This window comes from Daphnia carinata, chromosome 7, assembly GCF_022539665.2.
Source record: "Daphnia carinata strain CSIRO-1 chromosome 7, CSIRO_AGI_Dcar_HiC_V3, whole genome shotgun sequence".
Lineage (NCBI taxonomy): Eukaryota > Metazoa > Arthropoda > Branchiopoda > Diplostraca > Daphniidae > Daphnia > Daphnia carinata.
The window spans coordinates 8,898,299-8,913,586 of record NC_081337.1 but is presented as its reverse complement, the minus strand read 5'-3'; the positions used below and the strand labels follow the sequence as shown (position 1 = coordinate 8,913,586).

The following is a 15,288-nucleotide window of genomic DNA, read 5'->3' as shown; positions in this document are numbered from 1 at the left end:
GTAAAACAATTTGGATTGTTCCCTTGCCACAAATTCGGTGCTTACTCCCATGGCATATCGTTTCCAACTACGGTAATTCGCCATTTTATGGAATAGCCATTTGCTTCAGTTAGCACACTGGGTCTCCATTTCATCTCGGGTAATCCAAACAGCAGGAACTCACCACCCGTGTAGTTTTATTGCCAATTTCATTTATCCATTTTTACACAACGCTGAATTTTTCTCATTTCATGATGGCGATTGTTCCCAAAGTCAACGAAAAAACCTTGTGAAAACGACCACCAGTTTCATGCATTTACTGTTTCTTTTTAGATTGCAAAAAACCACTAGTTACGACCAGGTTGAACCCACCTCCCCCGCCCCCCTCCTGAAAAAAATCTTGTGGCGTTTCTTGTTTTAATTTTCTATTGTTTATGTGTTTAGTTCTTTGACCATGACATTATACATGCCAATCTTTACAGGAACACCATAGGATACTCACCTTGTGACAGAACAATGGCAGTTGGCGGTTAGACGATATTGTGGTGATTGCAGCTATTTGGTGGTACGTATACATGTCTAAATTGCCCAGCTACTAACTGCTTTCCGATCTTTTCGCTCTATTCCATTGTTGCTCTTCTCCCGTTGCAAAAACAACGTAAAAAGAATTTGTCGCAACGTAAACCACAACCGAAAGAAGGAATACTATTCGCCATTGATCTACTGATCCCTATATCGTAAAAAAAAAAATACAAGAAATGTGAGAAGGAAATGAGGCCAAGGTTGTGTATTAGAAAAACCTGTGTGGTGACGATCTGGCTGATGACGTAAGGAGCTATGAATCCGCAGGTGCTTGCCAGACAATTTGTTATCCCCATAAGTACTCCAGCGTGTTCTGGGGCAATGTCGATATGGTTAACCTAGGCACAACGTGTAGTCTTAACTTTCTTAATAATTTTATTTTTCTATCACGGGCGTGAAACATAAAGTCTCAGTGGGCTTACCTCGAATCCCGAATAAACTGCCCCAATGAATGCTGTAGCTAAAATAATCTGAAAAGAAAAGCAAATTGTTTAAATTAGTTATGATGTCGATGTGCGTAGCCTTACCAATGTAACTGTAGCTGCTTGATCACATCCAGTGAACGATGCACCCACAAATGCGAAAGCTGGCGCTATGAATCCTGTGACCAATTTATTACCATCCAAATGTTTGTAAGTTATTAGAAGTGGCATCGCTTGTAACATACCGATAGTGTTAAAAAGCTTCCTAGTTTGCGTTGTGCTCAAGATATGTTTGCGTCGAAGTTCATCTGCAGCACAGCTGAAAAGGATGGAACACAGCCACATAGCCATGTAAGGCATTGCCGAAAGCAAACAGTTCTGGAACCGAACAAAAGCGACTTGAATTCAAATGTTAAACGTGCAATCATGTAAAGCTTCTTGTACTGCTTTCATGTTAAAGTGAAGGACAGTGTTCAAATAAGTTGGTAGTTCTGTTAGAAGAATAGAAAATCCCCAAGATTTCCCAATATGAGCGATGAGAATGGCCCATACGTGAACCGAGGTGGCCATGGCCAGCCAAGGAGTTTGTATCTAAAATAACAACGATATTAATCATAATAAGCTGTTTTAAAATGTATTGAAACACAAGACTTACAGTTGAATCTCTCTGCAGATTACCGATTGAAATTTGGATGAACTTTCTCTCGTCCTCGGAGATGTGGGGATCATTTTCCGGGCTGTCTGAAACCGCCCACCACCAGCCCAGGAACCAGATGACGGCCAGGAAACCGGGAACATAAAAAGCTAATGGCCAGCCACCGTCTAAGTTGACATCACATAGGAAGCCGGATAAAGGTAAGGCCACTACAGTTCCGAATTGCATGCCTATATTTAATTAAGCTTAGGATAATGATGACGAAAGTGATGTGGGGTTTATGTCGACTGTGAATTCCTTACCGGCCAAGACAAAAGCACCAATGGTAGATCGTTCCTGGGTAGGTACCCATGCGGAAAGCATGTGATGCACAGCGGGTAGAGTTACACCCTAGCGTAGAAGCGCATTTTTCAGATTACATTTGATTTGTTTATTTTTATTTTTTTCCTACCTCTGCGAGCCCTGTCAATATGCGAACTGTAATCAATGTGGTTGTGCTAGAACGAGCAGCCAATGGAGTGGCGAGACTCAAAAGCCCCGTAAGGAAAATTCCGATACCCAAAACGTATTTGCCACCAAATTTTCTAGCTAGCAATCCGCCAGGTATCTGCGTTATAGTATAACCCCAGAAGAAGGAACCGAGAACGAATCCTTGAGTCTCGATATCCCAATCGAACTCACCGTCATTCTAACGCATAAATCAAGAAGATGTTTCGTTTGTTTGAACAAAGACCGAAAGTGGCATTGTCTATACCGTAAAAGTTGTTGCGGCATTTCTTATTGGACACACAGTAGATGTCGGATTGCGTTTCGTTGTATTGACTATTGTTGCTGAAGACGATGGCATTCTTACCATGTCAACGATGGTAACCGAGAGATTAACACGCGCCATGTACACGGCAGCCAAACCGAGAAAAGCCATAAAGGCGAACTTGTGGCGTGAACCGAAATAATCTGTTTCATTTGTTTGTGACAAGTTAGTAGTGGAAGAAAAGCGTAACAAGAGTTAACATTTGATTTGATTTACCTGTGGGCTTGTGTTCTATCATTTTGTCGGTGGTACCATAACGTCTAAAGCGAGCGTCGCAATTTAAGAGCAATTCCTGATTGACCATATTGATCAGTTACAAACTCAACGTATCGCCGGCTAGTGTTATACTGTGTAAAAATATAGGAACAAACTAGTTTTGTGACTGCCCAACTGAAATAGGGTTAAGCCACCTGTTCGGCACATAACATCCCATCTGTCGCTTGCAATGTAACACACACTAAAACGTCTGGCTAAACCACCTTTTTTTTTTGTTGCCTACAAACAATTTGAAACATGCCAGATACAAAACGTATCATCCACTGTAATATATCACTTGCTAATTATTAGCTTTACTATTCCCTCATCTCAAACTGTTCTTGTTTCTCACGTTGTTTCTCATGTTCTATTTTAATGAAAATTCGGCTTGCAAAACAATGTGGGATGCAATAGAAACAGACGTTTCACAATCATTACATGGAAGTAATAGGAGAATAGATACGACAAAAATAGTTGCAATTAGCGCAAATGATCAATAGCAACTTCGAACATCCTTTTCAATTTCAGGAGAAACGCGTCGTCTTCGCTTGTTAATTATTATTTCTTTATGTTGCCTCGTACCCTTCTGTCGATTTTCTTCGAAAGTTGCTCTCACCTTTTCATTACGCGTTGTCGTATCCGCGTTGTATTTTTGATTTTTTTTTTTTTCGAACAAACTGCAAGCCCTACAAATTACTAGTTTCGTACTCGAGGTAACCTACACTTTCATTTTCCTGAAATACAAAGGCGAGGGGTTTACACAAAAAAAGCCATTCTAGAGAAGTTGGTAAAAGATGTTTGCATCTGTTTCAGAAGCAAACGTCTTCGCTAAACGTGTACGAAGGAAATCCTTATAAAAACGAAACACGTATTAGATTTACTTGGGACTGGTGGAATATAAATTTTATTAACCAAGCCTTTGGGGGGGGGGGGGCATTCGTTTAGCTCTGGCTGGAGACGAACGACCGTGACTCGTAATAAACTCTCTCCGAGATTCTTTCGTGCGAGTTTAGTCCCATTTATGTTCAAGTGCAACTACTTGAGAATCGGTAGAACTCTTATGATGGGATACGCCCTTGTCCAAAAACTAGAAAAACACTTTAGCAAGAGAAAATTAAACAGTAGAAAAGAATTAGATTAGAATTGCCAGTCACAGAAGCGACGGAAGATGAAAGGACGTTGTTAAGTTCAAGACCTTCACATTATTAGCTTCTCCACTTTTGTCTGCTGTAAAAAGGGTGCCGTGTCGCGCTGGTCGCTGATACCAATCAACAACTGAATAAGCTTTATAATTGGATCACTTAAGTAAGAAGGGCGGAGAGCGTGGGCAACATTAAATAGCACTCTGGCGGCCTCTTTGTTCATAATCAATACGTAAATTAAAAGCCATCATATGTGCTGCCAAAGTGGAAATATCAACAAAAGCGTGGAACCCGAGGCGATCAACGGAGAGGCTGCATCGGTCGACCTTATATGGTTCTCCTGTTCTCATATTGCAGTGTTTTGCTGTTTCAGAACATTAAAATGCGAATACTTTATTTTATGGGATGACGGATGCAACAGCTGGGCGTTGCGTTTAATCCTTCCCTAGAAGGTACGCATTTTGGATTCGTTGGTGATAACTTGTGTTTTAGGCACTTCGGTGTCTAGGATAACAACAAGAGACTTTTAATTGAAAGCCTCCTAGAAAATTCTATATTTCAATTTCATGGGATGCTAATCGCTGTTGAGCCCTGTCAAACGCCCTTCTTCTTTCGCTAGGTCATTGGGAACTTGCTCGTTGTTTTTCTTTGTCGTTTTCTAGAAATCTTTTTCTTGTACACGTTGCCTATCATTAGCTAAGCCTTTTCTTGGCAAAACAAAAACTGGAAGGAAAAAAGAGATCGTTACGGTTTCGTTGCTGGAGTTTTTTTCCGCCACCCTAATCTTGTTCGTGTCTTATCCTTTTCTCCGAGTTTTTTCTTTTTTATTCTTTGCTCTTGAGTAGTATTGCGCATACCGCTAATGCTGCCGTATTCAAGTAAGTTACTTCATCTTAGTCTTACCAACCGTAAAACAAGCTATCCATTATATCTTACCGCCTTTTTCCTCACCGCTGTCAATGTTATGTAATATTGTTAATGTTACAGTTTGCTATTTGGTGGGATTTATCGATTGCGTTTTATTTTTCGTCGTGAATGTTTTTTTTTTCCCAAGACGAATTTATTTTAACTTCCATAAAAATTCTTTGCCTTTTTTTTCCGCCTTGGGTGGCATTTCAACTTATTCACGTAGGCATATTTTCAAATTTAGATATTCCATTCACTGCGGTAGTTCCCACGGTTTTGAAATGTGTTTCTTGGCGTCCCAGTTTGTAAAGGTTACCTACCTAAAAACTATAGTTGATGGATTTTATCGATTGTGTAAACACTTACCGATGGGTACACGAACTGATGGGACTGTACGCTAACGAAAATCTGGCCAAAGAACACTGAACGTATACACAGAAGCCCTTTCACGCTTAAGGTTTGGTGGGAAACCATTTTCTTCTACTGTGGATGGTTAAGTCTAGCGCTACGCCAACGCTTACGCAAACAATTCTTCATGTACGCATTTAGTTGTGTTTCCCATCTTTTGGCACGATCAACTGACACTTGGAATTTTGGGTTTCCAGTTGGTTTTTGTAACCCTTGCCTTTTCGTGAAATTCGGTAGACCAAAACCCCTGTTGCATTAGTAGTCCGACAAAGGCACGAAGCAAAAAGAAACTGCAAAGTTGGCCAAAGACATTGAAAGTGTGTCCTGCTGGCATAACAAGGTTAACTTGAAAATAATGGCATTTAAATTGGAAAAGGTCAATAGTTTGACGTAAGGTTATTGAGCTAAAAAAAAAAAGTTTTCCTTTCTACGAGTTAAACAGGAAAATAAGCTTCCTGCCTAACTCGATTGTTTCCAACTTTGTGTGCAACGTTCCGCTACTCAATACGTTGGTTGTGCGACTGTGCAAGGCGCAGCAACGTTCATGTAGCTACTCTCGAAACGGTTAACTTCCCCAAACTTCGGAACAAGTTTGAATTTAAATGATAACGACATAGGCAGTCTGTTAACTAATCACGAGCCTTTGTCAACTGTACGTAATGATAAAACTAACCGTAACGAAAAGCTATAGAAAGTAGATGTCCAAGAAAGACTTAGTCTTACAAACATTGGCGTTTTATATCTTTTAACTATTGACAAAACACCCACAATTTTTCTGAGGGAAATCGATCGGTTTCCGTCTTCGATCCACCGCGCACGGTCCCTGCGGGTTCCATGGAATCAGACAACCATGGACATATGAATGATTCACGAAGCACCAACAGATGATCTTGCGTTGAAAGATTGAAATCATTGAAGCTCTTATTACGAATTCTGTACATCTCCCTGCCATTTCTCTGTGTTCAGGGGGCGCTTCCTTTGTCGATGTGCATCTTTAACATCTTGCAGCGAAGAACCCCGTCAAAATCAAAGGGAATACGTCAACGAGAATGCGGCAGAGATATTAAAAGGAAGAGAGCCAAGTGAGAGACGATCGATGGTCTCAACTGGGGAGCAAGCAATTCAACGTGCACGGGTAGTCTTGTCTATTCCCGGACGAACCAAAAATAGTGCGGCGAGATTAGAGCACATTGCCCGTTTGTGGCACTGCGTATTTTTGCACCGCGTTAGGTTTGGCCGGGTGTTTTCTCATAAGTCTCCTCCTACTCGCGCCCAATCGTCTTAGCGTGAACGTAGCAGTAGTGTCATCTTACTGCTACTGCTGCGCGCCACACGATTCTCTGACTCACGACAACCCAGTTGTTGTTTCAGTCTTTATCGACTTGACCGGACTATCGCCCGGCGAGTTTTACCAACCGCAATTCCACTTGCTTTCGGCAGAAACGTAGAAGTTATCCTAAATTATTCAAGTTGTGTCCGAAATACTATTATTCCATTTCAAATATCCCCCCCTAATTTTTAGGGCAGTCGGAACGAAACATTGTGTGGTTTATTTTGTGATTTAATTCTCTCTTGACACGCTGGAAATCTTATTGATCTCTTCAATGCGATAGCGACGCGTCGACAAACCGCAAATCGATTTTCTTATTTATTTTTGACTGGATCTGTAAAAAAAAATTATTTATGGGCCCGTTCACCTCTTGCTGTACCGTTGATGGACAATATTGCTCCATCATTTTTTTATTTACATTATGCAGATGAAAGCGCTTGAAAACTAAACATTTGAGTAACCCTATTTCAAAGGAGTTTCGGGTTTTAATCATCTGCAAGGAGGGCTGTTTGCCATTTCATTTGATACTTTAGTAATGGCAAAACCGATGTTGGATGGCGACGAAACTCCGTCAGATGGTATCCCAGAGGCGCATAAAACTTTCGCCAGTATGGGACTGGACGAGCCTGATGACGAAGTCTTTGAAGAAGACGATTTCGGTACTTCAAGATCGTTCCATTCCCGACTTGATCATACTCCCCTTCACCCAGTCGATTTGAAAGTGCGCAAAGAGATAAGTGATACGGGCTATCGGGGATACGTTGCCGCAACACCACTGGCTCCATCGGCAACTGACGTTTCTATAGAAGAAATACTTCACAAGGTAATTTACGCTAAGTTATACCACTTGCTAACATCCTGTAACAATTTTTGTTCTATAGACTATCCTGGTTGGCGATAGTGGCGTTGGAAAGACTTCGCTCCTCGTCCAATTCGATACGGGAACTTTCCATCCATCTTCGTTTGCTGCCACTGTTGGCATTGGCTTTACGGTAAGCAAAATCTTCGCCACTTTAGCATGATATATTATAACATCCGGTTAAAAAAAAAGGGGGGGGCAGCTTTCGTTGATTCACAGTGTTTCGGTTAACTAGAGTATGCGGCAAAACAAAGCGTTAACAACAAAGAATAAATCGTTTACCTAGCCTGAAAAAATAAGAGGAAAAACCAGAAAAACAAAGTGTTCGATCGATCCATTGGATGCGCAGTAGCGTCCTGGTGCAGGATCCTTAGAAACGCGCCCATCGGGTATGACGTCATTTGAAAAGTAGATAATTCGCAACTGCAGCGTTCGTCGGAAACTGAGAAATTCTCAACTCTGATTTACACATCACGCGATCTATTTCCCGAGACATAGTTGTATAATCTTGTTTTAAGGTAACTTTCTTTTTAAGTCGTTTGCGTTCGTTTGAATCGAGCCTGTTTTATTGCATTAGTAGCGCGTCTGTTTTCGTCAGTGAAAAGCATATGTTTTTTAACGTCGCCCACTATTACGCACGCTTGTCCCGGCCAAGTGCAACAACGACTGGCTGAAATTCTGGGGAGGAGCAAATTGGGTTACTAGGTAGGGAAGAAGGGAAAGGAGGTGATGGACAAGTGCTCTACTTTCCTTATCCTTTCTCGCCCCCCTCTTTGGGGTTGATCTAATCAAACCTATCCGTCGACAACGCAGACACTTCCTTTCGCCGGTTACCGACTTGTGGCAGTTGCCGTTTATGTGTCATACGCTACAAACACGTTTTACGCATAGCGACTAGTACAACCTCCAATCAAACTGGAGATTCAGCTGTTTTTGTTTTTATAGGCTTGTTTTTTTTTTTTAGTAAAGGGATAGAATGTTGACTCTAGCTCAGCTTGGTAGTAACCTGAAACGACAGACGGTGTCGAATGATTTGAGCAACAAAGAGGCACAGTCTGATCCATCCACATACCGATTTATTCAAGTTAGGGGCAGCTCGTTCCGCACGAAATCCAAAGATAATCGAATCAAAATTAAGGACACAAATAACGTCCACTACGACTTCCGGGGACCTTCAGCCGTCAACACAGATGAGCAAACGTGCGCCCAATTTAAGGTAGCTGAGTTTGGTGGAACTAATTCAAGTCAGCCAATCCTTTTGTGGCAATCGACCATTTTATAGCTTTCGGCTCATTTGTGATCATATTTCTGACGTCTTGTGTGTCCAGGTGATGATGCTGGGAGACTCAGGGGTGGGTAAAAGTTGCCTGTTGATCCGCTTCAAAGACAAGACCTTCATGTCGGGTTCTTACATCGCCACAATTGGTATAGATTACAGGGTAAAAAAAAAAACCTTGATGAGACTGACGTAGTTTTTACGATAATTGCTTCCTGCCATCTGCTCACTAACTGAATTGAGATTATTTAAACAGCTGGATGCCAAAAATAATTAATTCTCAGCTTAAATCCTTTGATCCCTCGTGACCCAAATGAATCCATCCAACTCAAATTTAATTGCATTTCTCTGTGTGTTCATATATTTAGAATAAAGTACTCGTGGTTGACGGTGCCAAAGTAAAGTTGCAGATATGGGACACCGCCGGCCAAGTAAGTCAACAAAGTTCATCTGTGAAAGCTTATTCTTCAGAATTTCATTTTGTTCCTACACGATTTAGACAATAAGTGCTTATAAAAAAAAAATTTTTCTTTTCAGGAACGATTTAGAAGCGTAACACACGCGTATTATCGCGACGCTCATGGTATGGAAAACTAAATTTTTCTTTTTTTTTTTTACAATTCAGAAGAAACTTAAGAGGAAACAGTTTATCTGCATGCGACCGGATGCCGTTCCGTTTGGTTCATATCTAGGGAAATCATTCCTTTTTTTTTCTTTTCGTATAATTTATGTGAAACGGGGGCGACGTTGTGCGTCCTTACAGCTCTGTTCCTCCTCTACGACGTGACCAATCGCAAAAGTTTCGACAACACTCGAGCGTGGTTGGCCGAGATCAATGAATATGCGCACCGAGACGTCATCATCATGTTATTAGGTACTTGATACAATGCAATTTCATTGAAAAGTTGAAGCTAATTGTGCAAAAATAATATTCGTTTATGACAGGAAATAAATGTGACAGTGAGGACCGCGTTGTGAATCGTGAAGATGGCGAACGACTTGGTCGGGAGTACAAGGTTAACTTTATGGAAACATCTGCCAAAACTGGCCTTAACGTTGACGTTGCCTTCACCGAAGTAGCCAGGTTAGATTCGTACTTTAAGCGACTCACATTTTGCATTTCAAACAAATTTATTTTGCATGACATTTACAGAGCGTTGAGGGATAAACGTACAACAGTCAGCGCTTCGTACGGCGTCCAGGAATATGTAGAGCCCAGACAGTGGTCGCAAAATGTCTGCTCTGCATGCAACACATCCTGAACAATGGTTTTCGAAAGATAACTCAAACGGGCAAACTGTTGTCGTCCAAGAGTCGTTCATTTTTAGTCATCAACGCGCAACACGTGACACAAAGAAAAAAAAATTTCTCTCCCTCCTCCACAAAAGAAAAAGTAATATCTCGATTGGTGTTCATCTTCGTTTTCCATCCGATTGTGTCGTTTTAAATTATTTATGTATAAAGACTATACGGTACACTTTCACAATGAGAATGGCACTTTGTTCCATATGTACAAAATTCGTTTTTCCCTTTAAAAATTCTAAATAACTGTTGCCGTATTCACGTGTGGTGGCACGTGGCTTCTGTAGCTTTAGATACAATACACGCTGTATGTTCGTTCGATTACAAACCAAAATGGTTTACTGCACATCTGGCATACGAATGTGTTAACATTTGTATAACAATTGAGTAGTTGCACGTACTTCTGCACCTAGCAACTACGTTGTCAGATAGGCTCATACCTTGCTATTATTATTTCATATTGCTATTATTATCTCATGCCTTGGATAAAAAGGATTAGCCTGCTAGTCGCACTGCTGTACGATCGATGATTAGCTGCCTGCATCCATGAACCTAGTGGCCATGGGGAGACTTACCAACAAAATACGAGCTACGTTTACCTCTTCTCTACCTAAGTTTGTGGGTCGATCTTCAATGTAGTGAACGGTATTACAGATCGAATTTTTGTGTGTGCCATTTCAACTCCTTTATAGTAGGCATGGCTCTTCTTTCTTCAAGGCATATCCGTTGCGGGATGAAGATGTAGATGAAGAATATTGCGAACCCGTTGAGATGAATCTTGAATCTTGAGGGTGGTGAGAGGAGAGATGGAGGGAAGGAGAGCTGGGAAATTGGAGGTGACGGGTTTTGAACCCGGGACCGACAGAATGCAAAGCGCGGGCGATAACCATGTAACCAGGACCGCACATCTGAAATAAAAATAGGTTTGAGTGTCACCCGTTCAAATAGGCAGCTTATGTACGTAGTAAGCGTAAGTGAGGTATGGTGCTATGGCATAGGTGGCGGCTGTCACGCTGAATTCACGAGTTCAAATCTTTCTTGTTATGTTATTTCAATATTTTTTTTTTGTGTTTAGCAATTCTTTGCCTCTGCTCGTCCTACCCCCAACAGTTTTTGCCCGTAACGCACTTTGTATTTGCTATTTAACGCACCGGGTATCAGTACCCGTCGACTTACATGCTGTCGTCCACCCGTTTCAAGCGAAGCCCGTAGACTGAAAAGTTGCTTAAATCCGCGATCCACATTTTAGTCTTCCAAAAGCCTCATCCCGCTGATTCACTACAGCCAGTTGCGGTCTGAATCCTTTATCAGGTAGCCCTCCCGCCAGTCAAGCATAGCAAATGCACAATGTGACGAACACACAAAATTCCTCCCCATTTTTCCTTGTTTTTTTTTGGCGCCTAGAAGAGGTCTGAAACAAGCTTACAGAATTTTACGACGGTAAAAGTTAATACGGACACATATAGATGCCGCTCGAGTTCCCATCTGTTAGCTGTCAGATTTTCCCACAAGGTGTCCGAATGTATTTGTATCGCCACGCTGCTGGTTGTCCTTGAGATATTGAACAATGAAGTTGATGTGGACGAAATGTCGTGGAATCGCACTTAGTATTTAAGTTTATTACATCCCCTGAGCTTCGTACAAAACTAAAGGTAAGAATTACGTAATTCAGATCAGTATTGTTAGGTAGTAGTGGGCCTTAGGTTCCATAAAATTTCGCAATCCAAGCCAATCTTGTTAGATTATCAAAAACATGCATGGTGTGTTCACGTCACGTACACCTTGCATATGCTGGCTATAATGAGTGGGTAAGTGAAAGACAGAACAGTGTGTCCTTCATTTAAAAATCAAGAAAACTATAGTTGACCTTATTTCTTTACTTATGTGACTGTTACCATAACTTAGTGGGAAAATTATTTAAAATCAAATGTGGGGCAGTTGTTTCAAGTTCATAGTTCAATGAACACCTGATAATAACCTTTTTATCCTTTTTTTTATAGGGTGTTTTTCTTATCTCTCTAGCAATCCCAGATGACATTGTACAAAGTCACCATAAAACTGCCAAAAGTAGTGCCTTTCTGTGATCCTAGCTCACCTACAGTATTTGTAAAAGTACCATTTATTAATCATGGCTACTGCTGAAATTTCACATCACGAAGACCTTGTCCTGGAACCAATCTCTTTTACTGATATTAAATGGAATGTATCTAATGGAGATGAAGCCCATGACTTTCCTGAAGTTCATCTGGATGGAACCCAAGTGAAATATTTTTCTGCTGCCATGGGTATGAGCTCGAAGCGCAAAAGAGAAGCGTCACTTTCTTCTTCAGCTGCAAGCAACAAACAAACAGTGCAAAATAATTGGCGCCATGCCCTGATGAAAGCGCGGTCTCATACCGACCCTTGGGAGAAATTTCACTTGGAGCATTATCCGACCGAAAATGCCAATCGTCATCGGTATAATGCGTTGCAAAAAGAATGGGTAGTCGATCAAGTCAATGTTAAAGTGCAAACCGAATCTTTCGCTCATGGGGCCATGAGAGAGTGTTACCGTATTAAAAAGCTGAGCAATTTCAGTCATAACCAGGTACACTTCTTTTGTCTTCGTTTTTATCCTCGAAAAATTATTTACTTTTCTTGTTGATGCAGGATTGGCGACGGGATTCTAATAATGCTGTTATTAAACGTTTTCTTCAACCTGTTGATCGCCAAACGTACTTTGATGAAGTGAAACTTCAAATGGATGCAAAGCTATGGGGAGAAGAGTTTAATCGACATCACCCACCTAAACAAATAGATTTTTTTCAAATGGCCGTCCTAGAATTTGTTGATCGTCCTGATAGACCATTATACCACATAGAAAACTTCATAGAAGGAAATTACGTTAAGTACAATTCTAATTCTGGCTTCGTACTTGGTGACGATGCTCATCGTCACACGCCACAGGCATTGAGTCATTTTACTTTTGAACGTTCCGGTCACGAACTGATGGTCGTGGACATTCAAGGTGTAGGGGATTTATACACGGATCCTCAAATTCATACTGTCTCAGGTACCAACGCTACATATTTTACTCAATAAATATCGATTCTCAACGTTGTGTTATCTTCCATGTTTAGGGACTGAATATGGCGACGGTAATCTGGGAACAAGAGGCATGGCCTTGTTCTTTCATTCACATATCTGCAATTCAATTTGTACTAATCTTGGATTGACGCCATTTGATTTGGCCCCTTCTGAAATTGCTTTGTTGACTGCCAATTCGTCCGCTTCAAACGATGTCGGAACTGTTTCACGTGGAACGGAAGAAATAGTAGTTTTGCCTTCTCAGTGAGTTAAATTTCGCTTTAAACTTTGAACTATCTATCTGTAATAGCCGTTCAACTCTCATTAAGATATCAACGAACCCACCTTCACGAATTTCTTCGCATGAGATCTTCATCAAGCATTGGCTCATGTGCATCGCTAACAGATAGCATAGGTGAGTGGACTGCCAATGATATTGTGGAAGATGATGGCAACGATTCGGACGGAGGAATCCAACTTCGCTCCCGCCTTTCTTCAATCGGAAAGAATAGCATTTACGTTACGTCCTGCGACTCACCTAACCACATTGAGTGAGCTTGGATTTAAAAGAAATTCATTGGGTTACCCATAATATTCTTTTTTTTCTCCACTCACAGAAATAGCTCGGACAGTGTCCCTCGCCGACGTCCACGTCTATTCTCGGAATCGAGTTCGGCGTCTGTTACTAATAACGATGAAGCTGACCGAGCAGCTTTTAGGTATCTTGAACATATCTAAAGACTGTTCATATGCCTCTTGTTTAAACGCGATGTTGACGTAACAGACAATCGATTGATAAGAAAAATCGCCCGTCGGGCGTTTTAGCTGAAATAGAAGCTAGAAAAAAATTATGGGACGCCGAAGAAGAAGACGGCGAAGATTGCGATGAAATTCGTAAGCAACGTACAGGTGGTTCAGTTTTGGGACAGATTCACTTAGATATGGCCAAATATCATGAAATGCAACGTTTTACTAAGCCCGACTCAACCGGCTACGACCATGAAGCTGCCTTCTACCATTTACGACACGCTGCTGATTGCGGTAATCTTGAAGCAATAATTACGACGGCGAGAATTGCGCTGCACCTGCCACATGATGTTCTTCCGGATTTGGATTTGGAAGAAACAGACAAAAATATCGACATGGGTGTAGATTACATGCGCATGGTATGTTTTCATTGATTTTTCATGTAAGTGCAGGAATTCGCTAGAATATGAATGTGTAAAATCCACAGGCGGCCATTGCGGGAGACCGTGCAGCTCTAGTATACTTGGCCAAAGCATATGATACTGGAAAAGGATTAGGAAGCCGGCCCATATCATGGACCGAAGCAGTTCACTGGTACACCGAAGCGATAGAGGCTGTAAAAACCAGTGACGAGGAGGGAAACTACGATGGCACTATGGACGACCCAACCTACCAACTACTAGGCCGTTTAGGTGAAATGTACCGAGACGGAGGACATGGCTTGGAGAGCGATCCAGCCAAAGCAGGTTAGAATTTTTATTTTATTGTTTTGGACGGCGTATTGAGATCGAAATTTTATTAGCCGAATACTTGAGTAGCGCTGCCGACTCTGCCATGGCTGCCATGAAGGGAAGATTGGCCAATAAGTATTATGCGTTGGCTGAAGAGATGAACGCATTGATTGATAACGATGAAAATTGAATGACTGTGGTTTGCACTAGTCGAGGTTTTTCTTTTCAACTCTTATTTTTCTGTTATCAAGGATCTTCTTTTAACAGTGATATTTGCAAAGGGCATTGTTATGGGGGGGGACTTTAGTGTTTGTTTTGTTTCTTTTTTAAGAACTAACTAATAAAACTTTGTGGTTGACTAGCTGGCCGTGAACTTTACGCGATGGGGTGGGTACACGAACGTAATTTTCTTCCGCGCAGTTGTCTTGGCGCCGTGTTGTTCTAGAGTAATTCTGTTTTTCAAGGGTAAATTTACCTGATCTATCCGTGCCCCGAAACTACATTAGCGCACATTAATTTTAACATTTTGCGCAATAGCGATTTATGTCGAGACTTCTTCAGGGAAAGCGGCCCCGGTGTACTGTTACCCTCAAGTTATTTAATCCTATAAAGGCTCGCGTTGTTTTTCACCAAATGGGGTTAGAATTACATTCTGCTGGTAGAACATTAGTAATCGATACCAACAAGCTATGTACATCACTATTTGTGTGAAGCTTTATACGGGGCATGATCGGCGTGTGAAATTCCGTTTGGCTACCCGCTGTTGTTTACCTGAGGCTGATTAACTGTATTTTACTCATTGCCCTTTCGCTCAGCA

At 41.4% G+C, this 15,288-nt stretch overlaps 3 protein-coding genes across 6 annotated transcripts; 2 read left to right on the top strand and 1 right to left on the bottom strand.

The window, feature by feature from the left end:
• Window positions 1-500: 500 nt before the first annotated feature.
• On the bottom strand, window positions 501-2,800 carry LOC130703617 (putative inorganic phosphate cotransporter). Its single transcript, XM_057525052.2, has 11 exons — window positions 2,666-2,800; window positions 2,393-2,592; window positions 2,090-2,326; window positions 1,941-2,028; window positions 1,639-1,868; window positions 1,428-1,574; window positions 1,229-1,361; window positions 1,089-1,162; window positions 984-1,031; window positions 780-899; window positions 501-709 (listed from the first exon to the last, which is right to left on the bottom strand). The coding sequence occupies exons 1-11, from the start codon at window positions 2,751-2,753 to the stop codon at window positions 575-577; spliced, it is 1,500 nt and encodes a 499-aa protein (XP_057381035.1). The 5' UTR covers window positions 2,754-2,800; the 3' UTR covers window positions 501-574.
• Window positions 1,714-10,248, top strand: LOC130704125 (ras-related protein Rab-37-like). 3 transcript variants are annotated; one of them, XM_057525606.2, is made up of 8 exons: window positions 1,714-1,838; window positions 7,024-7,313; window positions 7,372-7,482; window positions 8,994-9,056; window positions 9,163-9,208; window positions 9,389-9,499; window positions 9,571-9,709; window positions 9,779-10,248. In XM_057525606.2, the coding sequence occupies exons 2-8, from the start codon at window positions 7,026-7,028 to the stop codon at window positions 9,885-9,887; spliced, it is 867 nt and encodes a 288-aa protein (XP_057381589.1). In that variant the 5' UTR covers window positions 1,714-1,838; window positions 7,024-7,025; the 3' UTR covers window positions 9,888-10,248. The 3 variants fall into 3 exon arrangements, with proteins under 3 accessions (XP_057381589.1, XP_059352099.1, XP_059352098.1); XM_059496115.1 differs by lacking the exons at window positions 1,714-1,838; window positions 7,024-7,313; window positions 7,372-7,482 and adding exons at window positions 7,910-8,565; window positions 8,678-8,788; XM_059496116.1 differs by lacking the exons at window positions 1,714-1,838; window positions 7,024-7,313; window positions 7,372-7,482 and adding an exon at window positions 7,908-8,565.
• A 1,196-nt stretch (window positions 10,249-11,444) lies between these two features.
• On the top strand, window positions 11,445-14,999 carry LOC130704083 (eukaryotic elongation factor 2 kinase-like). Of its 2 annotated transcripts, none has more exons than XM_059496132.1 (9): window positions 11,445-11,579; window positions 11,950-12,514; window positions 12,577-12,979; window positions 13,047-13,257; window positions 13,323-13,544; window positions 13,611-13,712; window positions 13,778-14,159; window positions 14,228-14,486; window positions 14,543-14,999. In XM_059496132.1, exons 2-9 carry the CDS (start codon window positions 12,056-12,058, stop codon window positions 14,659-14,661), a joined length of 2,157 nt encoding a protein of 718 aa, XP_059352115.1. In that variant the 5' UTR covers window positions 11,445-11,579; window positions 11,950-12,055; the 3' UTR covers window positions 14,662-14,999. The 2 variants fall into 2 exon arrangements, with proteins under 2 accessions (XP_059352115.1, XP_057381553.1); XM_057525570.2 differs by having other exon boundaries at window positions 11,447-11,579; window positions 11,928-12,514.
• Window positions 15,000-15,288: the final 289 nt, after the last annotated feature.